Here is a 15,230-nt window from a genome sequence, read left to right as displayed (position 1 = left end):
TTTATGTATTAAGCTATAGTAACAAATTAGATGCAGGGAGATCCCTGTCCATCAAAATTCTGTGAATTTAAGTAGCATGCTAGTGTTAGTGGAAACATTTGAAACTACTGAGGAGTAAGTTTTTTGAGTCCATAAATTTAGAATTTTGGTGTTTGAAATTTTCATTTTGTTAAGGACCTTGGCTAAAATGTCTTACTTTGTGATTGAGATATTTAATGTAAAATGGGCAAAAGTTTTCTTTTACATACTATTGTATTTTACCTCATTGTATTTTATTGAAATTTGGCAAGATTGGTAATAAATTCATACTCTTTGAGGTCTACAGGGGCCAAGGGGAATTTGCTGTTTCATTTGGACACCTGCATGTACATGTGTATACCAATTTTCTTATGCGCTATAAGCATAAGCTAATGCACAATTTTGATGTTGGAAAATAATATTCAGTATAGGCTCAGCTACAAGTTGCTTGACTGTGTTAAGGCCTCAGATGGCCATATATATAGCTGAGTCACAGCATACCTCTAAATTTAAAAAATTCCAATTTGACACCATAATTATGTGTACACATGGGCCAATTAGTCATTAGTCCATTGAGATGTCTTACTAAGAAGAAAGATAGGGAGATTTTAGATGAGACGGTCCTGAAGTAAGAACCAGGTGCCAGGAGTTCCCGCCATGGTGCAGTGGGTTGGGAGTCCAAATTCAGTGGCTTGGGTCACTGCCAAGGTGCGGGTTCATTCCCTGGCCCGGCACAATGGCTTAAAAGGATCTGGCATTGCTGCAGCTGTGACAAGGTCTCAGATGTGGCTTGGATTCAGCCCCTGGCCTGGAAACGTCCATGTACCATAGGTGTGGCCATTTAAACAAAACAAAACAAAAAAAATAGATGCTAGATACAGTTCACTCAGTTCTAGAAACCCTGACGTGTTATAGGCCAAAGCAAGAAGGACATGTTTGTGGGATAAGTTGCTGATTTCTCAAAGCTTAGGATTAAGAGAAGTTGTTGGCTGTAATAAGCACAATGACTAGAGCTGACTTAACAGAGTATGAATAACTAATATTATGTCCTATGTAATATCAGTCATATCTACTGGTTTTGTGGATAATCATGTTAAGAGAATTTTATGTATGACAAACCATTCTGTGTATTTTGTAATATTTATAGTTTGTGCTTAGGCATGGGATAACAATGTATGATTAAATATAGATTATATATAATTATGTATGTACCGATACATTTTAATTGGACAGGTCATTTAATATACAAAGTGCACAGGAATGGGATCCTCTAGAATTTGTTTTTAATACTGACACAACATATGACAACGATATTGGACGGTTTATGTGCAACTTTCAGGGACTAGTTTAGATAGAATTTTAGCTTTAGGTGCTGATGGTGGAGTTGGAGCTTCTGCGTTGATGTTCTAGGGAGGTTCTTCTCCTTTTCTGGTTTACAAGGCCAAAGTGATAAATATCACCTCAATCTATATGACTGTCCAAATGGTGATACAAAGTTCAAAACCAATTATTCCTTATTTACCAGCTTGCTTTGTCTTGACATCTATGACATAGCTATTATCACTATCCACAAAAGTACCCAAAAACGCATAAACCGGCTGATAAATTATATATTACATGTTTATTAAGGGCACAACTTTTCATGTAAAATTTACATTTTTATGAAAAATCAAAAATATTTACAAAATTTTGTAAGATTTGCATTGTTCTAATTACAACTCCAAGTAGTAAATAACAATTCTTAAAAACTCACATTTGTTAGAGTTCTGTGTTTACAAATTCTTGTTAAAGAGGCAGCTACAAAGTTTATCACTATACATAAGCAAGAACCAGCTTGCTAAATACATTTCCCATTGAAAAATCTATTGGTCTTTTTTTACACCATTAGTGGATTTTTAAATGAAAAAAAATCAATATAAACTCATATGGCTTCAACATTGTAACCTGCACCCAATACAAATTTATATATCAACACTTGGTATGAAGACTGATAATTAAGAAAGTGCAGAAGTTTAACCATTTCACTAATTTGTACATTTTTAGGTAATACTTGATTAAAAACAAACATGGTGAGTATAATAGTGTCTGAATTCCAATAATAAAATATTAACTGCCCAATAAAAGCAGTTTGACTGCAAAGCAGCTACAGTTAAAGATTCCAGTAAGGGACTGTAATTGGCATTTAAGAGAGTACAATGTAAGTTAGAAATTATAATTTTGTCCACTGTTTAGTAAAGATGAACGGTTTAGCAAATGGTCTTATGTATTGCTTTAGTCAAATCCAACTTTAGAATTGGGCTAACACTGAACACATTAAAAAAAGCACATATTGTGTTATATATATTGCTCATAAGTAGATTTTTTTGCTGTATTTAGCATAGCAAGTTGTTATATAAATGTGTTGTAGTAGGGGTTCTATTTTCTGTAAAGCTTAATGGAACAATTAGTGGTTTTATGTAAATTATCATATATAACACAATTTATTACTTCTATGCAAAATGTAGGACATGGGAACTTATAAAAGAAAATTCCCATCTATAAATTATGACACTTTGTCAAAGATATTTAACTCCTTCAGTTAACCAGGATGTGCTATAAAGTTAGGTTTTTTATTATTTAATATTAGTAGCTTTAAATGCTTAACCCAATCCATCATTTCAAATAATTTTCCTATTTTTCGCGGGTGGCAATTCAATAAGAACAAAACATACAAATTGATAATTTTTCCAATTGTTGAAAATGTCAAAACAAATCTTTTCCAAAGTGTGTTCCTTATGAACTACTATAAAGTTCATGCTCACAACACACTCTGTAAATAAATGTATACATTTCCAACAATAATAGTCAGAGTGAAGGGAAATGTTGAGAGGTAAAATACCAGTTACCAATTGAACATTACAGTTTTCCAGCACTCTCTGAGGACGTTAATGTGGACTCTCTGAAGGTAATGCCCCCCACCCCGCAACGTACACCATCAGTTCTATTTCCCCAGAGGCTACAGTGTATCACCAAAGAAGTGAGCCAGGGTTCTTAAGTATAAATTATGTTTTAGTTATTCTGAATTCCCTTTCCAATTGCAGCCAAAGGTATTTACAAAAATTGCAACTATCTTATAAAAATGCTTGACCACTCTTTTAAGAATTCCGACTAGAAGAATGAGGACTGTGAGAAAACAGTGAGGCACATTAATGAACACACACTGGATAGGCACATTTCTGGGTTTTGTTATTGTTTTAAAAGGCACACATTATGCAATCCATATAAAAATAAATTAAATCTACAGCATTAATTCACCAAAACAATCACAACTTCTATAAAGTTAACTGCAGAAGTATATTCTCTGCTGTCTTTTTGCAAGCTTATTTTAAAACACATTGCACTTGAGGATTAAAAAAATCATATAAAACACCATTTATACTTTATTAATGTTTATATGAGAATCAAATTATAAATTTTTGCATACATCTTGGACTCTGGTCTGATTACTTTATGGCACATAACTCAATTTGATTGAGTGTTCTAAATGAACATTATCTAAAACTTAAAATTCATGTTGTCATTTGTATCTGTTCAATATTAAACTTACAAAATTTCAAAGCTATCTCTGACTCTAAAAATGTATGGAAAGCTAAATTATTTTGTGCTTGCTCTCCTGAAATTTTAGGCCTGATATTACACTCTAACCCCTTTTTTCATCATAGACACTGAAGATAATTTAAAATTTCAGCCTATAAAAACTTCATTTTACTGAGAGTCTGAACAGATGTGCTTCCTGAATATTGCGGTTGATCACTTACAGCACTGAAAATCATTTTAGTGCTATTTCTTCCGATGACTCACTTCAAAAGTGCAATTTAATGTTTGTAGTCAGCTCTCAAAGACATAATACAAGTTAGAATAGTGTTTGGAAAGAACGGCTAATGCAGAATGGCTGGTGTGTACTACTCCCTTGAGCCAACCACTTTTCCGGGTTCATCAACAATCCGCCAGGTAGCGTCCTGAAAAACACCAAGCAGACTTTTTGCAATTATAATTTCAAATGAACTCAAGGGAGGACATTTTCACTGTGGTTACAGACACAGAACCCCAGCTCCCATCTGCTGTTTACAATACATCTGAATCAGATCACAGGTGTTCAGCTATACTGACCATGAGTACTCTCTCTCCCAGGCGTGTCTCTACCTGGCACCTTGTACCAAAGGTCAGGAAAAAATTTCCATGCCTTTAGACTATAAACTGCTTGACAGCCGTTCAGTAACTTTAGAATACAAATGTTTCCCATGTACATTGAAAAGCTTGAAATCTCCCAACTTACCAGTGGCAAACCGCTTCTTTACTAAGGAAAGCCTATAGCCAGTGCCTACAAGTTCAATATCTACTCCTGAGAGGGTACTTCCCTCGCTGAGGAACTGCACTGCGAGTGTTGTGGGTTTACTGGGTCCTTCTGAAAGATCAAATTTTGCTCTGAGGGACCCAGAACCTACAAGGAAAAGAACAAAGAACTTACACAGGGTAACATATTTTTACACCAAAACAGTCAAATGAGCAAGTCAGCTAAACTGTGTCGGTCCTACGCCAAATTCATGAAATGTGTACAGTAAATGGATCCTCATCCTGTTTCCCAGACTTTCTTCAGTGAATCTGAACTTTGATTCAGTAATCTTAGTCCACGCTTCTCTTTGACTTACTAGCAATCTTTACAGGTACATACTGCTGAGATTCCTATGCAAGCTGAAGTGAGTCAAAAGACAAGCAAGTCTGAGGGCAGCTTAGAAAAAGCCCAAGAAGGGCTGAGTAGGAATGAAGTCAAAAGGAAATGACTGCTGGGTGCCATGTCATTGGGGGCGGGCAGGTAAAGAAGGAAAGATAGGTAACATTCCAAAGAGCTGTCTTGACATTAGTATTTTGTATTTATCTTTCTTTTAAAAATTTAACTTGTCTAACATCATGCCAAATAGTTGTGAGGGACCTTCTTGCCAATATAACCACTTGTTCAACATACCTCCGTCTAACAGCATGGCAGAAATAGTAAATCCTGGAATTGTGAATATGATAAATGCTGTAAAAACAGTCGGGAGCTATGGGCACAACGCACATAAAATAAAACGGTGGTGGGAATGATTTCAGGCAGAGGTGATTACAGGTACGGAGATGGGAGACCTGAGAGAGCATGATGCATTTAAGGGAACTCCATCTATACCAGAAGAGCTGGAGAATAGGGCACGAGTGGAGGAGTGTGGCAGAAAAGGACAATGGCAGCAAGGAACAAGGCCTAAATGTCTTTACAAACCATGATAAAAATAACCACAGGGAGCCGCCAAAGATGAGGAAGACAAAACATTTCAGAGATGGGCAGAGAGGTAGGTACAAGATGTGAGGTAGAGAAATCACCTGAAGGTCAAGAAAATTAGTCTAGGACTCTAGGTGACAGGAAAGGGGGATCTGAACAAGGCTGAGGGAAAGGAAAGAAGGGAGTGAGTTGGAAAGATTTTTAGGAGTTGAAATCAAGGGGTGAAAAGGAGGAGCCTAGAGGGTTCCCAGGGTTTCCAGCTGGGGAAAGGAGACAGAACTGCAAGGTGGTAGGAGGGACATTCTATGATTGCCCATATAGAAGCTGAGCACTACAGAAAGAAATTGGGAGGAAAATGTAACACTGACCCATCCTACACTATTGGGCCTGGTGGCACAGATCAACTGTGAAGATGAATTGCTATCTAACTCTTAACCCTTGTCCAAGCTCTCCTTAAAACTTTTACGGTTCTTAATATGAACTTTAATTCCATGCAAGTTCCACCACAGGCCAAGAGCAGCCACCTTGGCAATCTTGAGAATTATTTCCTGTCCCTCTTCTCAGCATAAAACCAAAACAGAAACAGATTTTTATTTTACAGTATTCTAATTTGATTATTTCTTTTTAAAGGTCAACTAACCAAATCAGAACCACGTTTATAATCCATTTCCTCACATAGACACTCTAATACCTGAACAGCAGAGGGAAACTATTAAAATATCTGGTTAGAAAACTTGTGTCTTGTTTTTCAGAGGACACGTTCCCGTCGGTAAATATTTACAATAATGTTTCATTAAATAGAGAGAAAATAGATCCTTTCTTCCTTGCTAACTGGTTGTAAGCCCTCAATTCAAGTAGGACTTCTGGTTTACTTCCAGTTTCAACTAGGAATTTCAGTTTTGTCTCTCATAGCCATACAGCTAAAGTTAAGTCAGTACAGTGTGCCACCTGAAAAGAGGCAATCTTTAAGTACCGAATAGCAACAAAAGAACTAGAGATTAGCTAGGCTGTTTCATCCAATGTGTGGGTCTCTCGTAGTAAAAGTCTGATGCAGCACAGCAGGTGTGAATAGAATAGACAGTACATACAGGTATGTTCCTAGTCTTTGATGCAAAAATACCTATGGAAAAAACTAGGTATGATATGTTTTGATTACATTATGCTTAAAATACTCAAAAGGGAAAATGCTGAGCAAAACTTGAAAAAGGCAAAAAACCTACTTAACAGAAAAAATGATTGGATATTAGTTAGGCATTCAAAAGACGGTAAGAGAATTCCCTTTGATTAAGAGAAAACACAAATAAAATGTTATAAAGACTTGACTGTCCTGGGAATTATATTCTAAATTGAGTTAGGGGATATACTAGGAGTGATCAACTAGCAGAGACTTTTCCTTTGCATTGTGAACATGAACAGATGCGGACATGGTGGGAGGAGGCAATTAACTTGCTTCCCCTTAAAATTATGATCACAGAATTGAAAGCTGCTTACAGTTAGTTTTAACATGGGTTGAAATGACCAAGGAAAGGTTCTCCAAAGAGAGAAGAGGCAAGAAGGCTGTTTAAAGCCTAGAAACTTCTTCATGATTTCCAGGAGTCCAGGCAGACTTCATTAGCACAATGAGCTAGAGTGTTAGTATGATTACTTGTCAGTTTCAATTATCAGGTTACCTAGACTTGTATAAATCACTTCACTACGTATTTTATCTTAATGTTAGCATGTGAACATAAGAAGCATTACATAATATTTATAGAAAAACATTCATTTTCTCATAGACAAAGCATAGTCAATCTAGAATAAAAACATGTATTCTGAATTGCAACTGGTCTAGTCTTATTTAAGGTATTAACTCCCACCTAGTGGTCAATTGTAGAACTACAAGCATGAGATCCCAGGAAGAAATTTTCCAAACATGCCTAAAAAATTAATTTTTAGTAACATATTATAAACAAGAACCCTTGCACACACTTACCTCCATTTTCTGATTTTTCTGAAATACCAGACAATTTCCAAAAGGCTTTCATCTGTTCTGCATTCCTATAAGAACAAGTATCTTCAGATAGTGTGTCTATTACCTTATCCATGGATGAGCATGCAATAAATACATCTTAAATATTTTACTATAACTACAGCACTAAATCTAATAGTACCACCTGGTGAAAATGTGTTTGTGAATAATAGAAATATAACACTGTATTTTTCTTCATTTAATAAATGGATAGTTAGCAAATTATGTAATTCTCATTTCTACTGGTCAGAGATAGGAAAATAATGTATAGGTGACCCAGTACCTTCATTACTCAAGGAAAACATAGATTTATTATTAAATGGTGAAGAAAATATAAACAAAGAGTGGTTAGAGTCTATACTAGTATTAATAGAGGGAACAAGACAGGTAGTTAAGAGATGGGAATAATTAATACTAAATATTAGACGTTCCTATAGATATGCTATATTTAACCCTCTAAAATTATGTTTTTTCTAAATGAAAGAAAAGTTTAGAGAAGTTATGCACTTTCCCTAATGGTAAACTAGTTTTGTTTATTTTTGGACTGAAGCTACTGTAGCTTCAAATGAAAAGAATCTTTTATAGCATTGTTTCTATGGGAAAATGTACTAAAACTTGACAACTTTCAGAACTTATAGATGCTAAAACTCAGGGACTGAAACAAGTTTAGTAGGAATTCAGAAATCTACTTAATTTACCATATTGCAGGGGGAAGGGACTGCATGTTTGTGACTCCTCCATCCACTGGTACCACCACTTGTATGTTAGAAAGCACACTTGGTGCCACCATAGCCTCTGGGTTGTACTTATAATCCACTCTAAGATCTGTGGTGCCAGCACTACATTTCCAATATGTTGCAAGATTTAGAGGAGTGGACTGAATACCATTTGATGACACCTTTAAAGAGAAAAACAAAACAAATGATTGCCTTTGACCTAAAAAGTAAACAAGTCATGTTAATGACATACACTTGAACACAAGAGCTCATATGTTCAAAAATAATAATGAGGGAGTTGTCTGTTGCTAGATGGATTGAAGCAGGCTCATCTCAAAGGCATAAGAGTGACTCTCAGAAGTATAGACCTGGGACTATACGTCAGACTTTCTGTGGTGCTTGTTTAAAATGCACATTCTGCTGGCTCCAAATGCAGAAAATCTGACTCAACAGCTTAGGTACAGGGCACAGAAATCGGTATGTCATCTTGTGATTCTCATGCATGTAATGTTTGAGAACTTCTCAACATTCAACATAGAATTCTAAGATTCTTTATAAGAATTAAAACAGAAGAACTGAGTCACCATGCAGTTCCTGCAAGCTTGGAATTAGAATACTTCCAACTTCAAATGTTTGATTTTAATCACATGAACCATGGTTAATGGTGCAATTACTTCCAATTCTTCAGTTCCTTGCTCAAATGACTCCTTTTCAATGAGACCTACCCTGATCATCCTGTTTACATTGACACTGAAACCTGCGTTTTCACTCTTCCCTTACCCTACAGACTTTGCTTGCCCCATCCCACAACATACATTATTTAGTACGATTACTATCTCCCCATGCTACTCACAGCAATTAGCAAGCACTGAATAATAAATACTTGTTGAAGGAGCAATAAATGAATACCTGGAATAAACTTTAAGCCAATTTAAGTGGCAGCACTTTTTCATTCTTTAAAGTTTTTATTTCCCATAAACATATCCATTTTAATACAATAATCCTATTAAAAATTCAAACAATACCTAAGTATATGGACTAGGAAATTTATCCCTTGGCATTCTTACTCCCCACTGTTAACGACTTGGTATGTATACTTCCAAAGTTTCTAGGCATGCAAACATGAATCAATCTCATTCTTTTTTATCAATCTCTTCCTCTGTGGACGTGTACTTAGGTGGTTTCCAAACAATGCTGCAGTGAATACTTTGTACCTTTTTTTTTTTTCTTTCTTTCTCATCTTGTGATTCTTGAACAGATTTCTGGAACTAGAACTGATGAATTAAAGATTACATCTATTTAACACTCTAAAAGAGTTACCTACTAAGAGATGCTACTAATTTGTATTCCTAGTAACAAGTGATCACACTTCTAACAGGGCACTCTTTTACATTTCTGTCAATCTGTGGGGGCTAAAACTGGTATCTCATTGTCTTAATATTCACTGCTCTGATTACAGCTGACATGGAGCATTTTTTGGTAAGGTATCAAGTTACTCATCTTTTGCTTCTAATTATAAGAGCTCTTTGGAATAAAACTTTTGGTCTATCTTACATATTACAAACACTTTTCCTTCAGATTTAATAACTGATTCTGTTTAAGGGTTTGCATGCTTCAACCAAATATACAAACACATACATTTATTTCTTTTTGTTTCAAGTATCCCATTCTTATTGCATCGCTTCTGGGTTTTGTATTATCCTTAGAAAGGTCTTCCATACTTCAGGATTAAATATGCAATAAACATATATTATACATCTATACAACACACACGCAGATATAATCATAAACATATATTCACCCATGCTTTAATTTACTATCTTAATGGTTTTATCTATTATTATTAAGGCTTTGATACATGCAGACTATTTTGGCTAAAGGTATGAAGGGTTCAGCTAAATTCTGTCCCAAATATCTAGCCTACTACCCCAATACCATTTATTGAAAAACTCATTTCTACATTGCCTTGAAATGCTACTTGGTCATAAACAATTTTCCATTATTCTTAGATCTATTTCTGGATATTCTTATCTGTTCCATTCATCTGGCCATCTATTGTTGTACCAGTTCCAAACTATTTTAAATACTCTCAGATTATGTTTTCCCAATAAAACTAGAAACATTATTCTACGTTACTGTTTAAAGCATTCCTTAGTTTTCCAAGCTTTATTCTTCTGAGACTTGAAAATGACTGTCAGGTCTCTAGACACAAATACATATACACCTCCACTAAGTTTCTGAGCAGGATCATATTAATTTATAAGCTAATTTAAAAACAGCCAGGTTTTTTTTTATAACACGAGTCTTGCTTTAAATAAAGTACACCTTCCTAACTTTCAGTCAGTAGAGAACTGTTACGTTTCTTCTTAATTAGTTAAAAAAATGTTTTGTTGTATTTTTATTGTGGCTATAGGAAAGGATGCAATAACGGATCTTTAAATTTTTTAAGTGTAATTAACATTAGTTTCAAGTGTAGAAAGGACCAATTTCATATTTATATACACTGTGAAACGATCATCACAGCCCTGTCACCATACACAGCTACAAAACATTTTTTTCCCTTGTGGCAACAGCTTTTAAAATATACTCTTAGTAACTTTGAAATATGCAATACAGTTTATTAGCTTTGGTCACCATGCTGTACATTACGTCCCCATGACTTATTTATAACTGGAAGTTTGTAACTTTTGACCCCCTTCACCCATTTCATCTCCCCAACCCCTCTGCCTCTCAGCAATCACCAGTCCATTCTCTGTATCTATCAATGTGGTCTGGTCTGTTTGGCTTTTTTTTAGATTCCACATCTAAGTGAGATCATAAGCATCTGATCTCTGTCTCTCTTTGGCTCATTCACTTAGCATAATGCCCTCAGGGTGGCTGAACAGTATCACATTATATACACATAAATCTTTTCATATACACATATATAATCTTTCATATACATACACATATATATATGTGTGTGTATATATATAATCCATTCACTTATCAATGAACGCTTAGATCCATATCTTGACTACTGTAAATAATGCTGTGATGAACACTGGGGTGCAAAAATCTTTTTCAAATTAGTCTTTTCATTTTTTTTTTTTTTTTTTTTTGCCTTTTCTAGGGCCACTCCCACGGCATATGGAGGTTCCCAGGCTAGGGGTCTAATCGGAGCTATAGCCGCCGGCCTACACCACAGCCACAGCAATGCTGGATCCCCAACCCACTGAGCAAGGCCAGGGATTGAACCCGCCACCTCATGGTTCCTAGCCGGATTCGTTAATCACTCAGCCACGAAGGGAACTCCATTTTTTTTTTTTTTTTTTTGGATAGATACCCAAAAGTGGAATTGTTGGATCATATGGTAATTCTATTTTTAATTTTTTGAGGAACCTCCATACTGTTTTCCATAGTGGCTACAACAATTTATATGCCCACCAACAGTACACAAGCTGTTCCTTTTTCTGCACATCCTTGTCTTCTTGATAACAGCCATTCTAACTGGTGTGAGATGGTATCTTATTGTGGTTTTGATTCGCATTTCCTGATGATTAATGATGTTGAGCAACTTTTCATGTACGTATTGGCCATTTGTACGCCTTCTTCAGAATAATGTTTATTCAGATTGTCTATTTTAAAATCATATTGCTTTGCTATTGAGTTGTATATTCTACTTTGGATTTTAACCCTTTATCAGATATACTGGTTGTAAATAATCTTTTCCCATTCAGTACACTGCCTTCCCAGTTTTGATGATATTTCTCACTGTGCAGAAGGTTTTTAGTTTGATGTAGTCCCGCTTTTTTATTTTTGCTTCTGGTGCCTCTGCTACTGGAGTCAAATCAAAAAAATCATCACCAAAGCTGATGTTAAAAGCTTAGGCTTTCTTCTATGAGTTTTACGGCTTTGGGTCTTACATTCAAGTCTTTGATCCATTTTGAATCAACTTTTATGTATTGATAATAGTCTAGTTTCATTATTTTGCATATGGCTATTTAGTTTTCCCAACACTTTCCCCAATGTGTATTTATTCTTGGTTTCTTTGTCATAAATTGAGTAAACATATCTGTGTTTACCTCTGAATTCGCTATTCTGTTCCACTATGTGTCTATTTTTTTTTACAGTACCATAATGTTTTGATTACTACAAGTATGCTGTATAGTTTGAAATCAGAAAGTGTGATGCCTCTAGTTTTATTCAAGACTGCTTTGCCTTTATTGGTTTAATGGTTTCATACAAATTTTAGGATAGTCTGTTCAATTTCTATGATTGCTTGGGGACAGTATGGACATTTCTTGGGGGTAGGTGTGGACATTTCAACAACTTTATTCTTTCATTGATGAGCACAAAATATCTTTTTGTTTAGTTGTATCTTCTTTCATTGCTGTCTCATAGGTTCCAATGTATAGACAGGTCTTTCACCTTATTGGTTAATGTATCCCTAAATATTTTATTCTTTTCCATGCAAGTGTACATGGGTTATTACCTTGATTTCTCTGCTAGTTCATTATTAGTGTATAGAAACACAACAGATATTTATATATTTTGTATCTTGCAACTTTGCTGAATTCATTTAATGTAGTTTTATTCAGCTAATTCATTTATGATTCAGCGTTTATTCTAAAGGTCTTCTTGTGGAATCTAAAGGATTTCTACATATGTCATGTTCATATAGTGACAAATTTTACTTCTTCCTTTCTAATTTGGATGTCCTTTTTTCCCCCTTGATTATCTGGCTAGAACTCTCAATACTATGTTGAATAAAAGTGGTAGGAGTGCGCATCCTTGTCTTATTCTTGATCTTAGGGGAAAAGCTTTCAGCTTTTCACCACTGAGCATTATCTTCGCTATAGGTCTATCACATATGGTGCTTATTATGTTGAGGTATACTTTCTATACCCACTTTGTTGGGAGTCTTTTCATAAATGGATGTTGAATTTTGTCAAATGCCTTTTCTGTAATCCATTAAGATGATCATACCTTCACCTTCATTATGTCAATATGGTATATCAAGCTGATTTGACTTCTGGATGTCAAACCATCCTTGCATTCTTTGTGCTAGGGTAAGGAGGAGCCAGACTGTAACTCAAGCAGGTCAGCTACAGGGGTACTGTTCTTTGCCCATCATAGGAGCTTCTCTGGACATCTGATCTGCAAGCCTGAGTTGAGATTCTTAATTAAGTCCCTAGATTGTCCTGAGGGCCAATATCTCGAGGAGGGTACAAGGCACTATGAAATGATTTAGTCCTGAGGGTGAGGGGCTAAAATAAAGATGGTACATGGAGGCCAGGAAAGAATTTGGAGATAACACAGCAACATGGTAAAAATACTGCTTCGGTGGGAGACATTGAGCTGGTGCAGAAGGGCATTCATTACAGTGATGCGAAAACATGACAAAAAGGCAGCAGTGGCAGAAGATGGGATGAGCCCAAGTCTGAGCCAGAAGCTAAGAAGAGTTAAGATGGGAGCAAAACAAAAAAGAGGCAGCAGGAGAGGGGGCAGCCCTGTATGAGGAGCCCCCCAGACCAGAAAACCTTACTCAAATCAGCCACACTTAAGATCTGCTCCTGAAATGTGGATGGACTTTGAGCCTGGATTAAGAAGAAAGGTTTAGATTGGGTAAAGAAAGAAGCCCCAGATATCCTGTGCCTCCAAGAGACTAAATGTTCAGAGAACAAACTGCCAGCTAAACTTCAAGAGCTGTCTGGACTACCCCATCAGTATGGGCTAACTCCTTCAGACAAGGAAGGGTACAGTGGTGTGGACCTGTACCCACCAGGGCCCACTCAAAGTCTCCTATGATATTAGTGAGGAGGAACATAATCAGGAAAGCTGGGTGAATGTGGCTGAATTGGATGCATTTGTGCTGCTGACAGCCTACATAGCTAATGCAGGCCAAGGTCTGATGTGCCTAGAGTACGGGCAGCGCTGGGATGAAGCCTTTCACAAATTCCTGAAGGGTCTGGCCTCCCATAAGCCTCTTGGGCTATGTGGGGACCTCAATGTGGCTCATGAAGAAATTGACCTTAGGAGTTCCCATCGTGGCACAGTGGTTAACGAATCTGACTAGGAACCATGAGGTTGCAGATTCGATCCCTGGCCTTGCTCAGTGAGTTAAGGATCCGGCGTTGCCGTGAGCTGTGGTGTAGGTCGCAGACGTGGCTCGGATCCTGCGTTGCTGTGGCTCTGGTGTAGGCCGGTGGCTATAGCTCCGATTAGACCCCTAGCCTGGGAATCTCCATATGCCGCAGGAGTGGCCCTAGAAAAGACAAAAAAAAAAAAAAAAAAAAGAAAGAAAGAAAGAAATTGACCTTCACAACCCAAAGGGAAACAAAAAGAATGCTGATTTCACTCCATAGGAGCGTCAAGGCTCTGGGAATTGCTGCAGGCTGTGTGTGCCACTGGCTGACAGTTTCCGGCACCTCCACTCAATACCACCTATGCGTGATCCAAAAAACGGTGGTTGGTAACTTGATTATTTTTTTCTCATCTCACTCTCTCTTGCCTGCGTTGTGTGACAAGATCCACCAAGGCTCTGGGCAGTGACTACTGTCCCATTACCCTATACCTAGCACTGTGACCCTCCCCCAAATCAGTTTGAGCCTGGGAAATAAGCCCATCAAACTAGCTTTAAATGTCTTACCCCAAAAACTTCTTTAAAAACTGTTCTCTAGAGAAATCTGCATTGTATTTTCCTTCTAAACTGAATCTTTTCACCAGACTTCTAGTAACAGACTTAGATTTCCTTTAAGCCCAAGGATTTTTGTGTGTGTTGGAGGGAGGGTTCTTTTTTTCCTTTTTCTATATTAAAAGCTACTGATGATTTCCTTTGAAATGCCCATGTGAAAATAAAGAGCCATAGTTTCAAAAAAAAAAAAAAAAAAACCCATCCTTGCATCCCTGAAATAAATCCCAGTTGATCGTTGTGTATGATCCTTTTAATGTATTGTTGGAGTTGGTTTGCTAATACTTTGTTGAGGGTTCTTGCATCTACATTCATCAGAGCTATCGGCCTGTAATTTTTCCTTTTTGGCTTTTGGCTGCACCCATGGCATAAGGAAGTTCCTGGGCTAGGGATCAAAATCGCATCACTGCAGTGACAATGCTGGATCCTTAACCTGGTGTGCCACAAGAGAATTCTGTGATTTTTTTCTTGTAGTGTCTTTGTCTGGTTTTGCTATCAGGGTAATACTGGCCTCATGAAATAAGT

The 15,230-nt window shown here is 36.7% G+C and overlaps 1 protein-coding gene and 1 pseudogene across 3 annotated transcripts in view; one reads left to right on the top strand and one right to left on the bottom strand.

The window, feature by feature from the left end:
• FCHO2 (FCH domain only 2) overlaps positions 1,618-15,230 on the bottom strand; it is a 147,128-nt gene continuing 133,515 nt past the window's right edge. For all 3 annotated transcript variants that reach the window (XM_021084438.1, XM_021084437.1, XM_013994888.2), the window contains 4 exons: positions 8,015-8,214; positions 7,281-7,345; positions 4,334-4,498; positions 1,618-4,016 (listed from right to left, as the gene is read on the bottom strand). In XM_021084438.1, the coding sequence (XP_020940097.1) occupies positions 3,994-4,016; positions 4,334-4,498; positions 7,281-7,345; positions 8,015-8,214 (453 nt within the window). In that variant the 3' untranslated portion in view covers positions 1,618-3,993. The remainder of the gene's footprint in view (positions 4,017-4,333; positions 4,499-7,280; positions 7,346-8,014; positions 8,215-15,230) is intronic.
• LOC100513913 lies at positions 13,401-14,600 on the top strand (annotated as a pseudogene).

The sequence above is a fragment of the Sus scrofa genome, chromosome 2 (assembly GCF_000003025.6).
Source record: "Sus scrofa isolate TJ Tabasco breed Duroc chromosome 2, Sscrofa11.1, whole genome shotgun sequence".
Lineage (NCBI taxonomy): Eukaryota > Metazoa > Chordata > Mammalia > Artiodactyla > Suidae > Sus > Sus scrofa.
Note: the sequence above shows the minus strand (reverse complement) of the source record. Positions and strands in the feature narration are given on the sequence as shown.